The sequence below is a fragment of the Equus asinus genome, chromosome 22, assembly GCF_041296235.1.
Source record: "Equus asinus isolate D_3611 breed Donkey chromosome 22, EquAss-T2T_v2, whole genome shotgun sequence".
In the NCBI taxonomy this organism is placed as follows: Eukaryota; Metazoa; Chordata; class Mammalia; order Perissodactyla; family Equidae; genus Equus; species Equus asinus.
Window position 1 is genome coordinate 57797714 of NC_091811.1, and position 20944 is coordinate 57818657.

Consider the following 20944-nt stretch of genomic DNA (forward strand, 5'->3'; position numbering starts at 1 on the left):
TTGGCAAAGAGGGAGTAATTTTAACTAGAATTAAAACAAGCCTATGTTTATTTCTAGCTCATCCTGACAAGTCAGTAAGTAAGCAGATACTTACTTCCAACAGGTAATGCTTTATTCTAAATTAGTAGCACAAAGAATACAAACTCTTCTAGTTTTTTCTTAGTGGAGAGTGTAAACTGATCAGATTCTAAAATTTCCAGGGTTTATTTACAAGACTGACTCTGATATTTATTCATAAAGAGACTTTACAAGATTTTGAGAGTGTGTGAAGTAATAGGTTTTCAGAGGCTATCTCCAGAGGTAAATGGAAAGAAGTAAATTTGGATTAAATGGAAAAAGAACATTCCAAATTCCTCACCATCCAAGAAGTTTCTATAATTCTAAACATACTCACTATTTCAACTGTTCTTTATGTACACTTCAGGTGACAGACGGTCTCCATTACAGATACTCTCAAATCAGCAAACCAATATTGTCTGTCAACGGCCTGAGTAGTCTGCCAATGCTCAGAGTCTCAGTGAATGTGAATTACTCTAGGGGAAGCTGGGATATGGATGAACACAAGCCTTACAGGAAATAGGGAAAAAAAGCCACCCTCTCATTTTGAGAAACTATTTGTAAATAAAGTGGTAAGAACAAGAAGTCTCATTTGAGTCCACTGTCCTATCCCAGAGGGGAGTTAGGCACAACTATACTTGTGTCTGGTTTGGACAAGGCCGTCATTAAATGATCAAAGAAATATGCCTAGCAGATGACCAGAGACATTGTTACCTACTGAATACTTATGACAGGCATTGTGTCAAGCATTTTACACAGACTCATCCCTTTTCACATAGAATCATTTCATGCTCAAAGTATCACTTAGAGGTAGATATTATTATCTCCACTTCCCAGATGATGAAACTGAGGCTCAGAAAAGTACCATAACTTCTAAGTAACATGGCAATACTAAGTGGTAGAGCTACTTTTCAAATCCAAGCTTATCTGATTCCAAACCTTATGCTCTTTCTTACTAAGCTAATCAGTTAGTTCTAACAGTGAATTAAGTATACTGATGGAATTCAGTGTGGCCACTTTATTCAAAAAACAGGTATCAAGCAAAGGACAAAAGATCTTGTCATTTGGGCACTTAAGAAGTAGGCCAGGGAAAGAAGTGTTTCTCCACTTAGGTCATTTACCCCCATTTCCCTTCAAGGGCTCTATGAAGCGTTTTAGGTATATTTTACCTCTGTATCCTCTGTGGTTCCTGTTCCAGCTGAACTTGTAACAATCCCAAATCGCTCCTTCCTCTTTTTCAGCTTCTCATCATCTTCAGACTGTTCAGGGACAAAGAAAAGGGTTGAAACAAGCTAGCCTCCATTCACAAGGTAAAATGGGAATGAAATTATAATTTATTGGTCACAGTATGCCAGCCAACCGTGTACCAAGAACTAAGGCTCACACAAACAGAAAAAACAGATAGGAAACTGAATAAGCTAGCATACAGCATGTTGTCCCCAGAATACCTAAAAACTTAATTTTAAGTCAGGCCTTGATACTCATACGACAAAAAACTATAAGAAATACCCATAAAACAAATTTCTGTACTGAAGAAATTTTTGTAGTTCAGAGATAAGGAAAACTGAGGCTTTGGTGAATAATACCTGCAGAGAACAGGTTGGTAGAAGGCACCCAAACTACTAGCTGAACATTACTTACAAGTTTCATTTACTTGCCAAGGAAAGGAAGGGGAAAGGGGCCAGAGAGGTGTTTCTGAAGAACTTAGAAAGAAAGCCAAGCATTATGAACACCCAAGCAAAGTTACAGAAGGCTCTGAATAGTCTGAAATGATTTTAAAATAAGAATAAGGTGAGACAGGGGGCTGGCCCCGTGGCCGAGCGGTTAAGTTCGCGCGCTCCGCTGCAGGCGCCCAGTGTTTCGTTGGTTCGAATCCTGGGCGCGGACATGACACTGCTCATCAAACCACGCTGAGGCAGCATCCCACATGCCACAACTAGAAGGACCCACAACAAAGAATATACAACTATGTACCGGGGGGCTTTGGGGAGGAAAAAATTTTAAAAAAATCTTAAAAAAAAAAAAAAAGAATAAGGTGAGTCAGGCACGGCAGTTAAGTGCACACATTCCGATTCAGCAGCCTGGGGTTTGCCGGTTCAGATCCGAGGTGTGGACATGGCACTGCTCAGCACACCATGCTGTGGTGGGCATCCCACATATAAAGTAGAGGATGATGGGCATGGATGTTAGCTCAGGGCCAGTCTTCCTCAGCAAAACGGGGAGGATTGGCAGCAGTTAGCTCAGGGCTAATCTTCCTCAAATAATAATAATAATAATAATAATAATAATAATAATAATAATGTGAGTTAAGTAAACAGCTGCAGTCATCTCTCTAAGAGAGAGAAGCTCTGGACCCTTTCCAAGCATCCAAGAGACTCATGATGTCTGTCCTTAACTGGAGAGAGTATTTCAGCTTACTGTGAGTTGGAGGTGGCCATTCTCCTATAGCTGTTTTAAAGACTAAGCTACTGTTCACACCCAACACTGTTCAATGTAAAAGTCTCACGTATATTCCGATCAGACCTAAACCCTGCCACTTTATCCCACTTTACCAGTTATTTTCTCTTTGTCCATGTTCCCCCTATACCCAGTCACCAGTAATCAAAAGCCCAGTCCTAGGATTAGTAAACACCTAAAATCAGGTGGGCTCCATGGGTCTTTTTTCCTCCCAGAAAGATTATTCTACAACTTGGCACATCTAAACAAAGATCCTAGCCTCTCATATAGCTCAAGAGACCCTCTACTCCATGCACACATAACCACCCTCACCATGGGCCAGGACCGTTTCTTTGACTTTATTTACAAAAGGTAACCAACATAAAGTCAGGTCAAAAGAGTTCAAACAAACTTGAATGAGATTTTGTGTGGTGCTCCTGAGCTGGATTGGTTTTTGTTTTTTCTTCTTTTTTGAGGAAGATTAGCCCTGAGCTAACTACTGCCAATCCTCCTCTTTCTGCTGAGGAAGACTGGCCCTGAGCTAACATCCACAACCATCTTCCTCTACTTTATATGTGGGGCGCCTACCACAGCATGGCTTTTGCCAAGCGGTGTCATGTCCGCACCCAGGATCCGAACCGGCAAACCCCGGGCTAGCGAAAAGCAGAACGTGTGAACTTAACCGCTGCGCCACCAGGCCAGCCCCTGGACTGTTTTTAAACCCAAGGAGTTCATATTCCTGCAGTCTATGCCTCAAAAACCACAGAGTCAAAAGGAAAGTCAATCAAAGTCAAGAGACCTACAGAAACACAGGAATTTTTTAATCCTTCTACTCTCAACCCCAACCAGGGAGTTGCCTTTGTTCCTACAACCACAGGAGCCACCTCTTGGGCTGAAAGCAGGGCCGCTATGCAGCTTTCTGTGTTCAACTTGTTTAACTAGTGCAGCTCTCTGAACACAGTGGGCTGGACAACTTTCTTGGTCTTACTTTGGCTCCTTCAAATTGAGAAACATGTTCATTTTCTGCCCTTCGCTGCATCTGCCTTCCAGTAAGTAAGAAAGGAACTAGGAAAGGCTGGTGGCTATAAAGGATTGAAAAACCCCTACACATAACTTATCACTTATTCATAGTATACTACTAGAACAGAATACTGCCTACATAGTTTTTCTGCCTTTTTCATAACCACCAGCAAATCCACAGTGGGCACATAAATAATGTAATCTAAACTACTGTAAACTGTTGAGCCAGGTTCCAAGAAAACAAGTATTCTTATCTTTAATAATCATAAAATAATGATGATAATATTATAGCCACTAACATTTGAAAGCTTACTATGCGCCAAGTACTGTATGAAATTCTTTACATGCAGTATCTCGTTTATTTCTTACAACAATCTTAAACATAGTAGGTACTATCACTAAATTAATTTCATAAATAAGAAAACTGAGGCTTAGCGAGATTAAGTAACTTGCCGAAAGCAGCACAAATGGTCTCAGAAATAGTAAATGGCAGAGCCAGGAATGGAACCCAGGACATTTTACTCAAGAACCCACTTTCCTAACTTTACCATCTCCTCAGGTATCTCACATAAGCATTTCTTTGGAAGAACAGTAGCAGAATGGAAGAAGTACTTTGCCAAGGGAAGAACTAGGACGCTTAGCTAAAAGTAGTCGTGAACTACTTCAATCACTTCCACATCGCTCAGATAACTTGGGTCAATACTAGGATCTCAACCCCTTTCTACCATACCATATACCTCCGCTTTATAACTCAATAGGGATCTAGGGAAAGGATTCCGGTTAGTAATCTTACACTAAAGATTTTCTCGATTGAATTTGTTTCTAATTTTGGCCAACTGGCTATTCCATCTGTTAAACTGTAATAAAAGAATTAGCAGGGATTCCAATGAACACAGGCCTCACTATATTTTTCCTTACCAAAGTCACTAGGAAAAGTTTTCTTCACTTTGTCTACCACCACACTAAGATAAAAGTGAGTAAGGAACATAAATGGAGACTTCAAAATGAGAACCTCTACAGAATACTCTAGATGAAATACCTCTAATTCACTAAGTCTCCAGGCCAAGCAAGAAACAGTTTTAGGAGGAATAAGGAGCATCCCATTTCCTTCCTGAGGAGAGGCAGGACTAGACCATATCTTGCTGAACTATCACTACATACTTTTTTTCATTCCATTCAGTGTCTCAGGCATACTTCAAGTTCAAATCACAAAGAGGAAGATGCTATTCCTGAAACCCAACCATTCTCTCAGCACAAACACTGTGGCCACTCCCTTCACAAATCTCATCACAAAGCCTATGCCCATGTGGAATGTGGGATAGCTTTTCCTCTGGTTCTCTATTTTGCTACATCTTAAAATGAGGAGTTTGACTTCTAAACTAAATTTCCTGACCTCAAAGGTGAGGAAAGAACACAGAGGAAAAGAAGAAAAAGGGATATACTTCTCTAGCCACTAAGGTTAGTATCAGAGATGTCCCCATAAGCTTCCTTTTTAAATTAGATCTCTGGTGCCTCTCCTGGAGATCCAGGCAGAACATCTGCTCCAAATCTAGCAGGGGCTCTAGGGGAAAAAAAACAATACAGATTCTCCCCACCTCCCACCCCCTGCAAACAGCCTGCCCATCCCTCACCCGCAGAGACCAGTGAGGGTTTTATTTTGTGCATGCCCGCCCTTCCCTCCCCACCCAGCACTCCTCAGCTCCTCTCCTAAAGCTTCTTTCCTCCTTGCCCTGCAGGGAAAGTGCACAACAGGCCCAGTAAATCAACACGGTTCTAATGATCTCTCTCACTTGACCCTTCTAGCGTGACGGTGTCGCATGGAAACAAACGTACAATAAACTTCACTCCATCTTTAGCTCCTTGCTGACAGGTTTTGATTCATGGGATGGTGAGACCCATCTGAGGAAAATTACCTCGATCAAAACGCATCTCTCTCTGCATTCATCAGGCCAATGCTCCCTCAGGCCATGCTCAAGTGCACAAATGGGGTTATGCATCTGCAGGCAGCACTGACCCCTCTAGCTCAGTGTCATATGCATTTGCAAACCTTCCCTTCTTCATCCCTCCCCAACTTCCTTCCCACAAACTTTCAGCCATTAACAAATCTTTCTTCTTCCCATGCATGCTCCTGTATGGGAAGGACACTGTTGGAATCTGAAGTGCCCTTATTTCCTATCAAGTGAAAACTCCTCAAAACACACAACTTGCCTTCAAAATCAGAGGAGAAACCTGTCCTCACTAAGTAAACACAGGCAGTGGATGCTCAGATTATCTGCAGACTTCACTTAGCCCATGCTCTCACTCAAGCTTTCAACAGCAAGCCAACTAACAGACTGATGCCCATAATTTCAGCATACGTAATCTTCATGCCTTGTTTTTCTTTTTTAAAGCTCACTGATAAAATGAGAAAGAACTGTACGGAAGAGGAGAGAGCCCATACAAAAAACACAGGACAGAAAGCATGAAGTATATTTAATAAAGCCAAATATCCCCATGAATCACCATCACTGCATTTTCTATCATGGAATAAGGTAGTTCCAAACTGAGCCCTTCAGAAGACATCTTCCACTTTTCAAAATTCACTTTTCTCCTTTTTTCCCTTTCATATTTGGAAAATCCTCAGGCAATGTAAAGAAAATGATACCTGCTGAGGGAAAAGACTGAGACATTCAAGGCTCCCCCAAGGTATATATTACATGTGTGACAGTGCTTAGTACTTAGGAACTGTCATATAGGTATTCAATAAATATTAGCTATAATTTTTATTGCAACATTCCTTCTGGTACTTGAAACAAAGCCTAAGACCACCAACAAAATTTTGAAGCTAACGATGCATTCGTTCTTCTTTTACATTGGAAGTGAAGTCACCTAAAGCTGGTAAGAATCAGACCCATTACCAAGGCAACAAGGAAATTCCCTTTAGCTCAAGACAAATGAGCATTTGGACAGACGACTAAATTTACAGTTAAAGTGCGGCAGAAAAGTAATAGGACAAACCACTCTTCTCCGCCAGGTACTATTAACCATCTTCTCTTTCTGGGACCCCCAAAAAATTTATGCTGCCAGATATTACTGATTTCATTATCCCTAATAATTAATGACTACAAAAAAAGATATCTATACAAGGTAATATCTGAGGGAACTGAGCAAGGATTCAATCTCTCACTGTAGACCAATCCCAAGTACTCTCAAGGCCCTTGAGGAATTGCTTTCACTAAATTACATGACATCAGTTTCTATCAACATTTTCAATAACACTGAAACCATGTAATTAATCCATTCATCCACTAGTCATTCAAATAACCACTGAGTGTCTACTTTGGGTCAGGTACTATTCTGGCAGTGAGAATAGAGAAAGGAATAAGACAAAGATCCTTAACCTCATGGGGCTTATGAATTCACAATTGAGTTACTGTAAAAATGTATACCATTGTTCACTACATTACTGTTTTATGAGGACCCATAGGGAAATTTTCTTTCTGGACCCCAGACCCAAAATAATTATGCTTTTGCTGAGCAACTTGTTAGTTTTTACCTTTTTTTTTTTTAAAGATTTTATTTTTTTACTTTTTCTCCCCAAAGCCCCCCCTCCGGTACATAGTTGTATATTCTTCATTGTGGTATGTGGGACGCTGCCTCAGCGTGGTGTGATGAGCAGTGCCATGTCCGCACCCAGGATTCGAACCAACGAAACACTGGGCCGCCTGCAGCGGAGCGCGCAAACCCAACCACTCGGCCAAACCTTGAGTGAGAGCATGGGCTAAAAAACCAGCCCTAGTTTTTACCTTTTGAACCTTGTGAATCACTGTAAACAGCACAACTGTGTTTTCCTCCTTCTACTGACTGCTATGAAGCTTGGAGCCAAATGTGTGTGGCCTGTCTCTGACAAATGGTTTTGAAAATATTTCTATTAGAAAGGAGAGGCCAAGAGCACTGAAGGTGAAACAGAAACATGAGATCCAGAGACAGAGCTCCAAGACCTAGATCCTGAGGTAGAAGCTTAGAAGACGAGATGAAGTGCACTTAGTTACAGAGTTGCTGCTGGTCCCCTAAGAACTCATTCCCCTCTGGGCTGGTCCCATGGTGTTCAGTGTGGTCTGCTTCAGCAGCCCAGGTTCACGGGTTCAGATCCCGGGCGTGGACCTACACTACTTGTCAGTCATGCTGTGGCAGCAACCCACAGATAAAATGGAGGAAGATGACAAGAATGTTAGCTCAGGGCTAATCTTCCTCAATCAAAAAAAGGACTGGCAACAGGTGTTAGCTCAGGGCTAATCTTCCAAAGCCAAAAAGAAAGAAAAAGAAAAGGAAAGGGAAAAAAAAAAACCTTATTCCTCTCTACATACAACAGGATTAATTAAAGAATACATCAGTGCCCCAAGAAAGAAAAAAAGAGGGGAAGGAGATACCAGGTTATAACTAGAAATTTTAAATTAAGGGCTCTTGTCAATGGTTTCCATGGCACATACACTATAGCCAGGAATTAAATCCCAAATGGAAGATCAGCTGCAACAATTTGTAGACTGAGTATCAATAGGTGCTTCCTAAAGTGACTGCCTTTTTTTACAGCAAAGAGTAGTATCAAAGATAAGATCTTTACCCAAAATGCAGTTCTAGCTTTATCATCTTCCAAACTCAACTTGCATCTTCAAGATTCAAATTCAAAAGAATATTTTTCAAAACTTACCAGTTTTATTCTGAATACAACAAAGAATACTGCTCCAAGCTTAGTGTGCTAGGGTTATTTGCTCTGCCAAAAGGAGTCCGCTTTGATTTAATTAGCGCCCCATGGGCTGTGTGTTAAAAGCATTCACCTCTTCAATCTTATTACGAGCGCCACTCTGGATCATAAAGAGAAACTAGGAGAAACAAAAACAGTGACCCAAATGTAACCCAAGTTTATTTAAGGAATTTGAACTCAGTAATTCCCAAAACACAAAGCAAGAGTATTTACTGAATTCAAATGAGAGATATCCTTACTATTCTAAGAGGAGACCAAAACAACGAACCAAGCCAGGCATTTTTCCTGGTCAGTGCGACAAGCTCACTCACTCATCATCCCTCCTTTCACCATGTATGAGAAGCAGAAATTCCAATCTATTCAGTCAGCGATATCCTTACAAGTTACAAAGGGGCACTTCAGGGAAGCTCAGGTACTGCTGTGAGTTGGAGCTGGCCAATCTCCTACAGCTGTTTTAAAGACTGAGCTATTGTTCACATCCAACACTGTACAATGTGAGTCTCATATATATTCCCATCAGGACCTAAACCCTGCCACTTTATTTACCCCACTTTAACAGTTCTCAGAAGTCTTTTCCTTGGAGCGACAGAAGAGAGGATGATAGTGAGCTAAGATGGTCACATTTTACAAAAATAACAAATACCTGTCCCCTTTTGTAAATGAATTACCATACTATGATGTTAACAGTTCTCAGCCCAATCTGATTTTCCAAGGGAATGTAAAGTAATAGTGAGGCAAAAAGGAAAAGAGGGAGCATTACGGTCACTTTCCTGACTCTCACTGCCACGTGACTGATGGCAGGATGAAAAGCAGAGCCTGGGGGCTTTCAGGCAATGGTAGATTAATAATGACATGGCCTTGACTTCCCAGAGGTAAAGGTTATGAAACACTCCAGGGTAAGTGGGCTTCCAATTTCATACTCTCAGGGTGAATGACAGCAACTGATGGTTTTTCTCTCAGAAACACTTCAATGCTTAAACACACAGCTGTCACCTCCCTGCCCCAGTTTCTGAACATCATCTGAACATGTTTATTCCTGAGTCTTTATCCCAACCAAACCACAGAATATGGGGTGGTCCTAAAAACCAACACACAGAGCCTAAGAAGCAATATTTAACGGCCAAAGACTGGACCTGCAAAGGGTACACCATCGTAGCACATACACAGTAGAGATACTTCCACACTCCCACACACATACACATAAGACACCTCCCGATACAACCACCTTACCTCTTCTCAACAATCTTTCAACAGTGAAATTAGAATCAGTTTTCTAGTACCAGAAAGGTGCCAGGAACTTTAAAGCTACATCAGAAAGCGAGACCACCAGGAACTGTATCTCCTCTTATCCTTAGAGGATTTGAAGCTCCAAAACACAGCTCAGAACCAAACACTCTTCTGAGTTACTAGCTCCCATCACTTTTTCTTTCTCTTGTCCAAATCAAGCTCTTTCCCCAACCCCCACTCCTCTCCAACCCCAGAGGAGGTCGTTTCGGTCTTGCTCTAGCCGATTGTAGGACAAAGCAAGGCAGGTGGAGGAAATGAAGGCTTCACACTTGAGACCCCCGGAAACCAAGTTTCTATTAAAAGTCCCCACCTCCTTCCCTTAAAAGCCAGGAAGCTGCTGCTTTTAAGGATAAGCGATGCAGAGCTTGGCAGAAACATCAAGAAGTCAGCAGAGGGAAGCTAAAAACTTTTGAGGGGAGGTGAAAGCTATCTTAGCCAAAATACATAAAGAATGAAGGACAACAGTTACCTGAGCAATGAGAAATTTACAATGAGCATCAGGAAAACAGATTCTTTTCACCTGTAATATTTTAAATTGCATATTTCTGGGTTCACCCCAACCTAATAACTCTGAATCTCAAAAGGAACCGCCTGGGAGCTTTATTTTAAAAAGGGTCCCCTAGCAACGCTTATGTGCAGCTATAGTTGAGAACAACTGCAAACAGCTTTGAGAAAAGTATAAACCAAAAAATATCTATCTATCTATATATTTTTTTCCTCATCAAATCCAAATAAGGCTGCTACTCCACTCCAATTTCCTCCAAAAGGCATTAGGGGCCTTCCAAAAATGCTTGCGCTTCCTACAAACAGGGTATCTCAGCTGTAGGGACGTGAACAACAAATGAAAGCTATGAAGGAATCACAGCTGGCTCTAAGGAACACACCTGTCTTGCTGCCTTCCTAGAATTCAAACAGAGGGACAGAGAGACTCTTTCACCCAACAAATTCAATACAGGAAGGACATGCCAAAACAAGACCAGGGAACACCCTCAGGTATGTGGGGGAAAGACGGAGGCAATAGGTTCAAGCACACAAAGGTATTTTTTTCTACAGAACTGATACAGATGAAGAGGGGGAATATTAGTAAAGTGAAGAACAGACAGGTTTTGTCTAAAGGCTCATGTGTTTTGCTTGTTCATTTAGAGTGCTAAAGAGGTCCATCACATAAGGCCTCATCTTATAACTGTTCATTTCCAGTTGCTCTTCCTTCTCAATCATCTTATACCTAAGCATGAGCATGGAAGTAAAAATCTAATAACTGTCTCCTCTACTCTATACCTCAATAAACTCCTCACTCAACAAATATTTTCTAAAATCCAGACACCAAGAATTTCAAACATAATCTCCCTCTCAATAACACATCTTCACTGCTGGGGATTTAAAAGGTCAATATTTGATATGAACTCCAATGTGGCACACCCTGAAAATATATTTCTATTTCTGTCCTAAGAATCTGCTCTGGGGATGAGAAGGCAGGATTTGGTTAAAATACTATTTTTAAAAACGTGAGAAAAGAGTAGCAAAGGAAAGGGAGGGGAGGAAAGGAGTTAATATTTTCTAGCTCTTAACAAGAGACCTCAGATTTTATTAAAAATAGGGCCTTAGCTAGTTTGCAAAGCACCAAGTATTCCCCTATACCTCATCCCCACCTCCATCTCCAAAATACTATAGGATTTTATCTGACCTGCTTCAGCTATCAGACATGAAAAGCAACTTGGCTATTTTGGTGAGTACATAAGAAAATGAACTATCATATAATCATTAAACCTTACTTGAACCCATATGTACTTTTAAAAATAAAATGCTACCTCCCCTTATCGACATCAGCCCAAAGAACAGTATTTACTCAAGTGTTAGCCTCTCAAGTAGTAGTAAAATACATCTCAAACATTCCTATACTGCTACAACTCTCACATCATGAGGAGCCTTTGAACACCGAAATTTCCTACCCACCACCCCAAAAAAACCACACCAAAACCAAAAACACCCCACACTTTTTCCTTCCATATAGATTGCGAAGACTGAGTAGACTTGGGATTCAGAGGGTTAGCTCACATTTCACCATAGCCAGGGAGAGTATCTGGGAGTGATCAGACAGATAATTGCTCTGCTTAGAAAAGCCAGGGCAGCTACTGGTCACCCCAAAATTAGACATACGACTAGACATACAATCTGATATAATGTGTTTTACAGGTAGATTTTAAAAATTATTTATCTCATGTACTAAGAACGGCACTTTTTTTTTAAACTGATACTCAGAGAATGCTCCCACCCCAAGAACTTGGCTGGCAAAAACTGAAGGTATTTAAAAGTAAAACAGACTCAACAGAATCCAGCATTCCCCTCCTTTTCCAAGCTGTGTTTACTCTTGGGGCAAAGACTACACAGGGACCACAGAGAGGTATAAAACTTGTTTTTTATCAAAGTCATCAGTTCTGACATGTTAGAGGAAGGAATGCACAGACATTAGTGGGGGTGGGGTACCGAGCAGGGGAGACAGAAAAGAGAGTGAGTTTTCCCTTACTACAAACTTTCTTACCTCTAGTTCTTTGGATTCAAACTCACTGAATGAAATCAGAGATAGAAAAATAAAATGAAAAGGTATAAGATCCTAGTGGTCTTAATCATATACTTCAGGGAAGTATAACTATCAGAAACTTCTCAAAGATCCAATTTATAGTCAACAGGGCAAAACACCAGCATAAATGCTGACATAGCATCAAAAATTTCATCTTGCTTCCCCAAATGTTTAAAGCCTTTCTTCTTAAAGTGTTCAATTTATATTCCTAACATTTCTTATCCAATTTTTTCCTCATATATAGCTAGGTAAAAAGTGTATGTTTGAGGGTTAGGGTGTAGTGGGAGGGCAGAAGAAGTTGAGCAAAAAAACCCTGACTCCTATTTCTCTAGTTAAAATTAGAATAGATTTTCAAGAGCCATGGGCAGGAGAAAGAAAAATTCCATTCTGCCTCTTTGCTCTTCCAAATTCCTATAGCCAAGTGGTTCAACAGCAGTTGAATGGCAAACATAATGACATCATTGATTGGAACCATAATAGAAGGGAGTGAGAAGAGCGGGTGGGGGGAAAGTGGGAAGGGAGGGAGGTGAAGATGTATTTGTGTTACAGACAAAAGACAAGTTCTGTTCCTCAGCAGGGACAAATGAAGAACCAGATGAGGGGATAAACTGAGGTCAGAGAGTTTCCCCTATTGTTTCCTCTTTAAACAGCTCCTTCACCACTCCCTCAATGTTTGTTCCAACGGGCGGGTGTAGAAACAGCAGTATATGTGTTTTATCTTGGAAGGGGAGAGGCAGAAGAAAAAAATGCCAAATATTTACTTTCAAATTATTATGAATTAGAAAGGGATTTAAAGGAATGGTTAAATTTTGGTTGGGCCCTAAAATGCTCCAAGAAATGGTGAAGACTATGTGGGGTTGGGTCTTGGCTTTTCCTGAAATTCATACTCTTTGATAGCCATGCTCAATTGCTATCTCTGTCTACTACATATATAACCCATTCTTATCTTCTTTTCTTGTTGGTTAATGTAATTTAAAAGAATATAATTTTTCAAGTGGAAGAAGCATTTTTGGGAAAAATGACAATCTAGGATGAAGGGAAGGGAAATTCCCCCGAAAGCCCTCGATCAATGAAATACAATGACTAAGAGGATCTACACTGAAGTTTTTCCATGTATAATCCTACTATCTGCATTTTTCTTGGTCTCATGGGACCCCATGAGAAAGGGGCATAGAGATTAAGTGCTGCACTTGGCCTAGGTACTGCTACTTGAGTATATTTGGATGGAAAAGAACCCAAATCTACTCAGCAGGCTACCTTTCCAACTTATCCTGAGGTCTATATCTTCTACCACTACCCCTTAAAAAAATATTCTAACAAACTCCTTATGGTTCCTCAGGTTCTTACAGTTCCATGTTGGCAATGTCCTATGCATGGCCCCACAGTTCTTCCTTTGGAAAAGGTTTGTATACACATAGCTAAACTCTCTAACAAATCCCAATTACAGACCCTCTGAGAAGGCTGGTGACCAACTTCTAAATCCACAGCATGAACTTCCTTCCCTCCACATTCTAACAGTTAACCTCTATACCAAAATTCACTACTGAAGGGGAGGAACAAACAAATATTTCTCCATTTATTTCAGATGGTGGAAGGGAATCTAGATAGAATCAACAGGCTTTCCAGAATAGAGTGAATGGAGACCAGCCTGCCATCAGTTAGCCATAACAAAATTTGTATGCTAAGAGACATTGGTGTCCTGCTGTGCTTGGACTTGACATTTTGTCTCAGCTTCCTTTCTGCTATCTCAACACATTCATTAACAAGCTCCTCAAAAACAAGGCAAGTCCAATATCTCTCTCACTCTGAAGTGGTTCATCCCCAATCAACGGCGAGCAAAAATATATAATTATACAAAAGGCTCACGAAACTAATCACTGCAGCAACCCAAGAATCTTCTAGCTATCAGGCTCAACAAGAAGAAGATGGTCAGTGGAGGAATATTTAGTTTGTTTTCAACCTTTTTATAGTCTGACACTGTAACACAGACCACAACCATCAGGGAAGAAAACTGTCAAAAATTACAAACCTTGGAAAAGTAGCCTTCAGGGGTTACAGGCTTTAAAACAACTCATGATCACAGTTACTTATATGAAAAGCTACAAGTAGGGAAAACCCAGCAATATTCTAGTAGAGAAGTTAGGAAGATGTACTAAGGTCAATAGCAATACAAATGCCTGTATTTTCTACTACTAATCAAGACTCGAGAAGCAGTAACACATGCCCCTCACATTCTCAGGGAGGGAGAAGAGTATAAACCACACCCAGTTTTCTGCTTAGTGCCTAGGCCTTTTTTTTTTTTTTTTTTTTTTTAATACTTAACCTAGCTGGATTTCCTGTAACTTCCTGAAATACCAAGTTTCACTTTCCCAGATGTGCCAACACTGAGGGTGGGGGGGAAGCCCACCCAAATAAGCTACATTAGTTAACACTACAATTCTAAGCCCAGACTTAGTTTTTTACCAAAACTAATGTCCTATGGCCATCACATATTAACTGAGCTGGTTTCCTATCTAGTGCCTCTATCCGTCTCTCATTCCTTTCAGAGATGAGTTTCCTACGTGCCAGGCCAAGTCCTGTCCTTCGCCAACAGGACTGACTCAAATACTACTTCTCTTGGGAGGCATGAAAAACTAACTTGACACAGAAAAAAAACGACCAGTCAAGCACAAGACTGAAAACCTAGCTGGTGATCAATCAGAACCAACCAGGCAGAGGTTATTTATCTGGGTTTTGTTTTGTTTGAGGGGGTGGGAGGTTTCTCAGCCCACAGTCACCATTAGGCTTATACGAGAAAAGGCATGCCATTCTATCCTCAAAAAGTCCAAAGAGTTGCAGGGGACAATTTACAGCCTCTCGTGTAAAAAATGTCTATAAATGCCAGTGCCATTCTTTGCCCTGTCACTTCCCATTATCCTAAACCAACAAGATTCTATTCACTAAGACTTGAGCTGGAAACATGAACGGACAAGTCTTTCTTGGGCAAGGGGAAAGGGGGAAGATGATTGAGCGGGGGAGGGATGCCAGATTTCTTTAAGGTTCTGTATACTGCCCAATGTGTATAGTATACTAGTGGAGCTGAAAACTGAAATATATGAGCAGTCATGCAAAAGTCAGCTTAGGAAGAACAGCAGAAATTTGGTATGTTCCTATTTGTAATATGCTCATATTAATATAAATCTAAAATATGAAGAGGAAATGATCAGATTGTGACAGTTAAAAAAATTAATCAGTCATAAACATTAATGATCCATGGCTCACTTCCTCTCACACACTTTCTCTGTTTATCATATACACTGGTCTGTAGTGGAATCTACCAAAGATAAATCAGCAAGCAATCAGGGCTTTAAGCTGGATCAAGCAAACACAAACCTTGTACAACAGAGATGACAGGAAGTAGGTTTCTCATTGCCCTTTTTAGGATACTAGAATTAAGAAGACGTAACTCCACACTACCTACTAACCTCCACTATTTGCACCATATGTAACTGAATGAGATCTGTGCCTAGATAATTGTAAAACTTAAAGACAGGCAACCAAATTATATAGGAGGAAGCTATATTGGAACCCAGGATCATAGGATGAGAGAGACAGAAGTGTGCTGATCTGGCTGTTCCATAAATACAAACTTAATCATGTCACTAACCTTGGCCAACCAAATACTAGGTAGCAAATCATCTCTGGTAGACAGAGGACAGTTAAACACAAGACTCTGAGCCAGGCAACTCTTACTGAGAATGTAGCAGCCAGTTGTAATTTCAAGATTTGGGTCTAGAGCACCAAATTCCAGAAAAAAAAAGTTACTTGGGAAAAAAAAGAACATTTCCTTTTCTTATCTCTTACTCCCTTTCCTCAATTTCTGTCCTTTCACAGATTCACTCTGAAACTATTTGTATTCTACAAGTAGTAAAAAATTCTAGACTACAGAAACAGTGGTCCAAATATGTGGTCTGACAAAGGATTTCTATGCTACTCTCAAGTGTGAAAGCTGTGTGGGAGACAAAAGCTAGACTCGAGTTATCCAATACACATATGGCTATTTAAATTTAAATTAATTAAAAATTCAGTTCCTTAGCCACATAGCTACATTTCAAGTGATCAATAACCACATGTGGCTTTTGATGATTGTATTCGATAATAGAGATTATTCAACAGAACAATATTCTTTAGAATATTCTAATTCTAAATTCTAATATTTAGAATTTAGATATTCTTTAGAATCATCACAGAAAGTTCTATTAGTGTGGTCTAGACAGCAAAATGTCAGCATTTCTGTGACATTTTAATGGTTTATGGGGCAAATCAGAGCAAACTGTTGAAATTAGGATGATTCTGAAAATCAGGATTTATGATCAATGTAAATGGAACCTATACTCAGAGGACATCTGAAATTTCAAGTAATTTAACACCGATGTGACACTCTTATTATATTTTACGAAAGTACCCCTCTGCAATGAATCAGAAAATTTTAGGAACTAGTCTTTTGCCCTAGAATTTGAGAAACACTACTCTAGAACATATTATGACAATGAATTGGTATCAGAGAACAGAGCTCACAGAGTTCTGCCAATTACCATTATCTGATTACAACCCTTCAGAGATTTAAAATGTGAACTGAAATCTTATCAATGATGAACTAAAACACAGAAGTTAATTGACTCAATTAAAGTCACAAAGCCAGCTAGTCAACAGAACTCTAACTCAAGAAGGAAGAAAACTAACATATTTATTGAGGGTCAAAGTGTCCCTGTTAGGTAATTTCAAATATACAATTATTTATTCTTCACAAACATGGTCTTGTTTTATAGATGGGGACCAAAGAAGTTTAGTAATTTGCTCAGTCACAAAGTTAATAAATGTATCTCTTCACGTTTTACTCAGCCTCCTGTGGATTAAAAACGAAAACAAGTCAAATATGGAGAAAGATTCGAGAGCAGGGAGAGAAAAGGCTGATATCCCTGTAATGAAATGCTCTCAAAAAAACTCAGGTGGACAGTACATAGTGAGGGACAAATTCTTCTCAGGAATGTGTCCATACGAGCTAAGGAGGAGATTATGGTGTTCAATTTTGTTAATTTTGATGGAACAAATACATACAATTCCCTAGAGGAGTGAAGTTATTATAGCTGACATTCTCAGACACCTAGTCCTCATATACAAAAGGAGATAGATGAGAACCAAGGCCACAGATCCAAGGCACCCTTCCCCTTGGCCATCTAGCAAAACATAAATGACTTTTGGTTTATAATAATTCTTCCCAATTATGTGAAATATGGTTTAAGAATCACACACTCTGCCTACCTCTCAACTCCTAATTTTTCTAAAATTTCACATAAACCAGTAAATACTCCTATTGAACAACTATGGTCTCAGCATCAAGCTGGGACACAGACTTGATGTTATATTTCTGGTAAACATCAAAAATGCTAACATAGGGTCTGGCGCCGTGGCAGAGTGGTTAAGTTCGCGCACTCCACTTCAGCGGCCCAGGGTTTCATCGATTCGGATCCTGGGCGGGGACCTGGCACTGCTCATCAGACCATGCTGAGATGGCGTCCCACATAGCACAACCAGAGGAACTCACAACTAGAATATACAACTATGTACTGAGGGGCTTTGGGGAGAGGGAAAAAAAAGATTGGCAAGTTGTTAGCTCAGGTGCCAATCTTAAAAAAAAAAAAAAAAGGTAACCTAGGGCCCTGTCCTGTGGCCGGGTGTTTAAAGTTTCACGTGCGAGCCAGCCCCGTGGTACAGCAGTTAAGTTCGCAAGTTCCACTTCTCAGCGGCTGGGGGTTCACCAGTTCGGATCCCAGACTGCAGACATGGCACCACTTGGCACGCCATGCTGTGGTAGGCGTCCCACGTATAAAGTGGAGGAAGATGGGCACATATGTTAGCTCAGGGCCAGTCTGCCTCAGCAAAAAGAGGAGGATTGGCAGTAGTTAGCTCAGGGCTCAACTTCCTCAAAAATAAAATAAAATAAAATAAAGTTCCACGTGCTCCGCTTCAGTGGCAAGGGTTAGCAGGCTTGGATCCCCACCATGGACTTACTCCACTCACCAACTACGCTGTGGGGGTGTCCCACATACAAAAAAAAAAAAAAAAAATAGAGGAAGATTGGCACAGATGTTAGCTCAGGGCTAATCCTCCTAAAGCAAAAAATAAAATAAAAAAAGGAGGATTGGCAACAGATGTTAGCTCAGGGCAAATCTTTCTCAGGAAAAAAAAAGGAACCTAAAGGGAAAGAAGGTGGAGCATAGTTGTGTGCAAGGTTATCAGTCCCATAGGGGCACAACAAGTGGTTACTTTTTAGAGCTCAGGTTTCTTTCCTGAGCAAAAACAACCAGTCAGTTCAGTTTTTTCCAATGGATTTCCAAAAAGCTAAATGTTTCCATATTCAAGTGGGAAATGATTTTTTTTAAATGATCAGTTTTTCTGGTTTGAAATAGTCTTCCCTTAACCCTGCCACCACTTCAACAACCCAGAAACATGATCTCAATCTCATAGAAGAAAAATTATGAAACTATCTGCTCTAGGCAAACAGGAGAATCCTTAGCATTTTCTCCAACATGCATAGCAAAACTCCAAACATAACAATGCCCTGTAGAGCTGATCAGCCCACAGAGTATGGTGTCACCAAAGCCATCTTGCTTAATAAACTAAACAGTATCAGTTAGGAGAGACACAGAAAGAATGAAATAACTTTCTCATTTTTGTTCTTCCAAACTTTGTTTCCAGGTACCCTTGACCTAAAGACAGGACCGTCTTCTCCTGATTATTTAATTTCTATTATGCCTATATCAGAAGTTAAAGCAGATGTAACAAGTTTTAACGTCACTGAATTCAACATCTTAAGCAAGAGAAATACAGATCATGCTCTTGGGCTGGCCCAGTGGTGCAGCGGTTAAGTGCACACGTTCTGCTTCGGCAGCCCGGGGTTCATAGGTTCAGATCCCGGGTGCAGACATGGCACCGCTTGGCATGCCATGCTGTGGTAGGCGTCCCACATATAAAGTAGAGGAAGATGGGCATGGATGTTGGCTCAGGGCTAATCTTCCTCAAAAAAAAAAAAAAAGATCATGCTCTAACAGCCTGGGTGGAAGCTATGAAAACAATCTGCAGAAAAAAACAATTAGCTTTGTGAAACAATTCCTGTAGTATAATCAATAGTCAGTGACAGGAGGTGATAGTCAAAGGACTGTGTGAAATGAAGTGCTGAGTAGCCAGCTATATACTCAGGACAGTCAGTTCCAGCCTATGTAGCCCCCAAGCTGCTCTAATGTTGCAAAAACAGTATCTTACCTTTCTGGAGATTGAAGAGACATTCAAACCAAATCTTTGAGCTCTTTCCTTTAGCTTATCCAGGTTAACCTATAAAAACACAAGCGGAAAAAAAGACTCATATTAGAAAAAAACAAAACAGATAATATGGTCGAGATAGAAACTATGGTCCAAAGCTAAGAGTTCAAATAAGCCTATAACATCAAAGATACCCTATGTGCCAAATTAGGAAACTAGGCAGCATCCATCCATGCTGCTAATTATTAAAGGCCTCTTCTGGAATGCAGTGAAAGATTCAGCCCTGCCTCCTTCATTCATCAAAGGTGGCAAGAGCATCACGAGGGTTTAAGATCAAAGTAGGCCAAACACCACTTGAAAAAGCAAACAAATGTCTAAATCATCACCTCCAAACAAGTCCATCATTCACAGCTCAAAATCATTAATTCCTATATATAGTCTAAATAGTTCTTAACTCTATCTCCTACCAAAGAGAAACTATCACTGCCGCTCTCCTTTCTTCACAAGACATACGTACCAGCAGTACCAACTCAATTTTCTCCCTTCCTTTTTCTAGGAAGCCTTGATATATAAGACTTATTATCATACGATTATTTGGGACACTTTCATTGTTACTACCACTACTACTACTATTTCACCTTCACTTACAATATGAACTGTAACTTGAAGGGCAGGATTTCATAAAGCTGACCATATTTCACCACATTTGTTTCCATTTTCTGAACATGCCAATTAGTCACAATGGTCCAGAAGGTGTCTTATTCTACTAGTCTTTATTCTCTTGATATTATATTTAACAGGTAGTATTGAAAAAGACCCATATCCACAAATAGAGCTCGTAAGTTGCTCCCACAAATTCTTTTGTGATAATTAGGAATTAAACATTATCCAAAGCCAGTGGACAAGGCCTCTAATACCATAAAACAAAGAGTTATATGGATTGTCCTGCAGCTAACAAAGTCTACGCATTTTTTCAAGAGGAGTGGTAGGAAGATGTCTATAGCGACTTTGAATATGCAGCAATTTTCCTGACTTCTCAGTACCTCGAATAATTCTTTTTATTCAGGACATAAAACACTGTACTGAAGACAGTGACCAAACTCATATGATCTCAGAGTTTCCTCTGATCTGGGGAGGAGGAGTCTCTAACTTTAAAACTAACCATATAGTGTTAAGATTTGGCTCTCAAGGATATAAAAAAATATTTCTTACCATAGGCTTGGTGTCAGATGACAGGCCTAAAGAAGCAAATAAAAAAAGTTTTATTTAATATTTTTAAAAGTAACAGAGGAAGTTGACAGTCTTCAAATCAAATTAGACAGCACAGAAATAGTATATAGGACAAATGTCCTTTCTCAGATGATGAGAAAGAAAAGGCAGAGATTGCATCTAGAGATCATGTCTGCATTCACTGCTGATGGAACATAAAATGGTGCAGCCACTTTGGAAAATAGTTTGGCAGTTCCTCAAAAAGTTAAACACAGAGTAAAGTCTTCCTTTGAACAAGATTTAAAGAGTACTTTATT

At 40.1% G+C, this 20944-nt stretch overlaps 1 protein-coding gene across 1 annotated transcript in view; it reads right to left on the reverse strand.

Moving 5' to 3' along the window:
* The window catches only part of SARNP (SAP domain containing ribonucleoprotein), a 41323-nt gene that overhangs the window by 1293 nt on the left and 19086 nt on the right, over positions 1 to 20944 (reverse strand). The window contains exons 8-10 of the mRNA XM_014857250.3: positions 20631 to 20656; positions 19422 to 19490; positions 1227 to 1316 (exon numbers count right to left, since the gene is read on the reverse strand). Of these exons, the coding sequence (XP_014712736.1) occupies positions 1227 to 1316; positions 19422 to 19490; positions 20631 to 20656 (185 nt within the window). The remainder of the gene's footprint in view (positions 1 to 1226; positions 1317 to 19421; positions 19491 to 20630; positions 20657 to 20944) is intronic.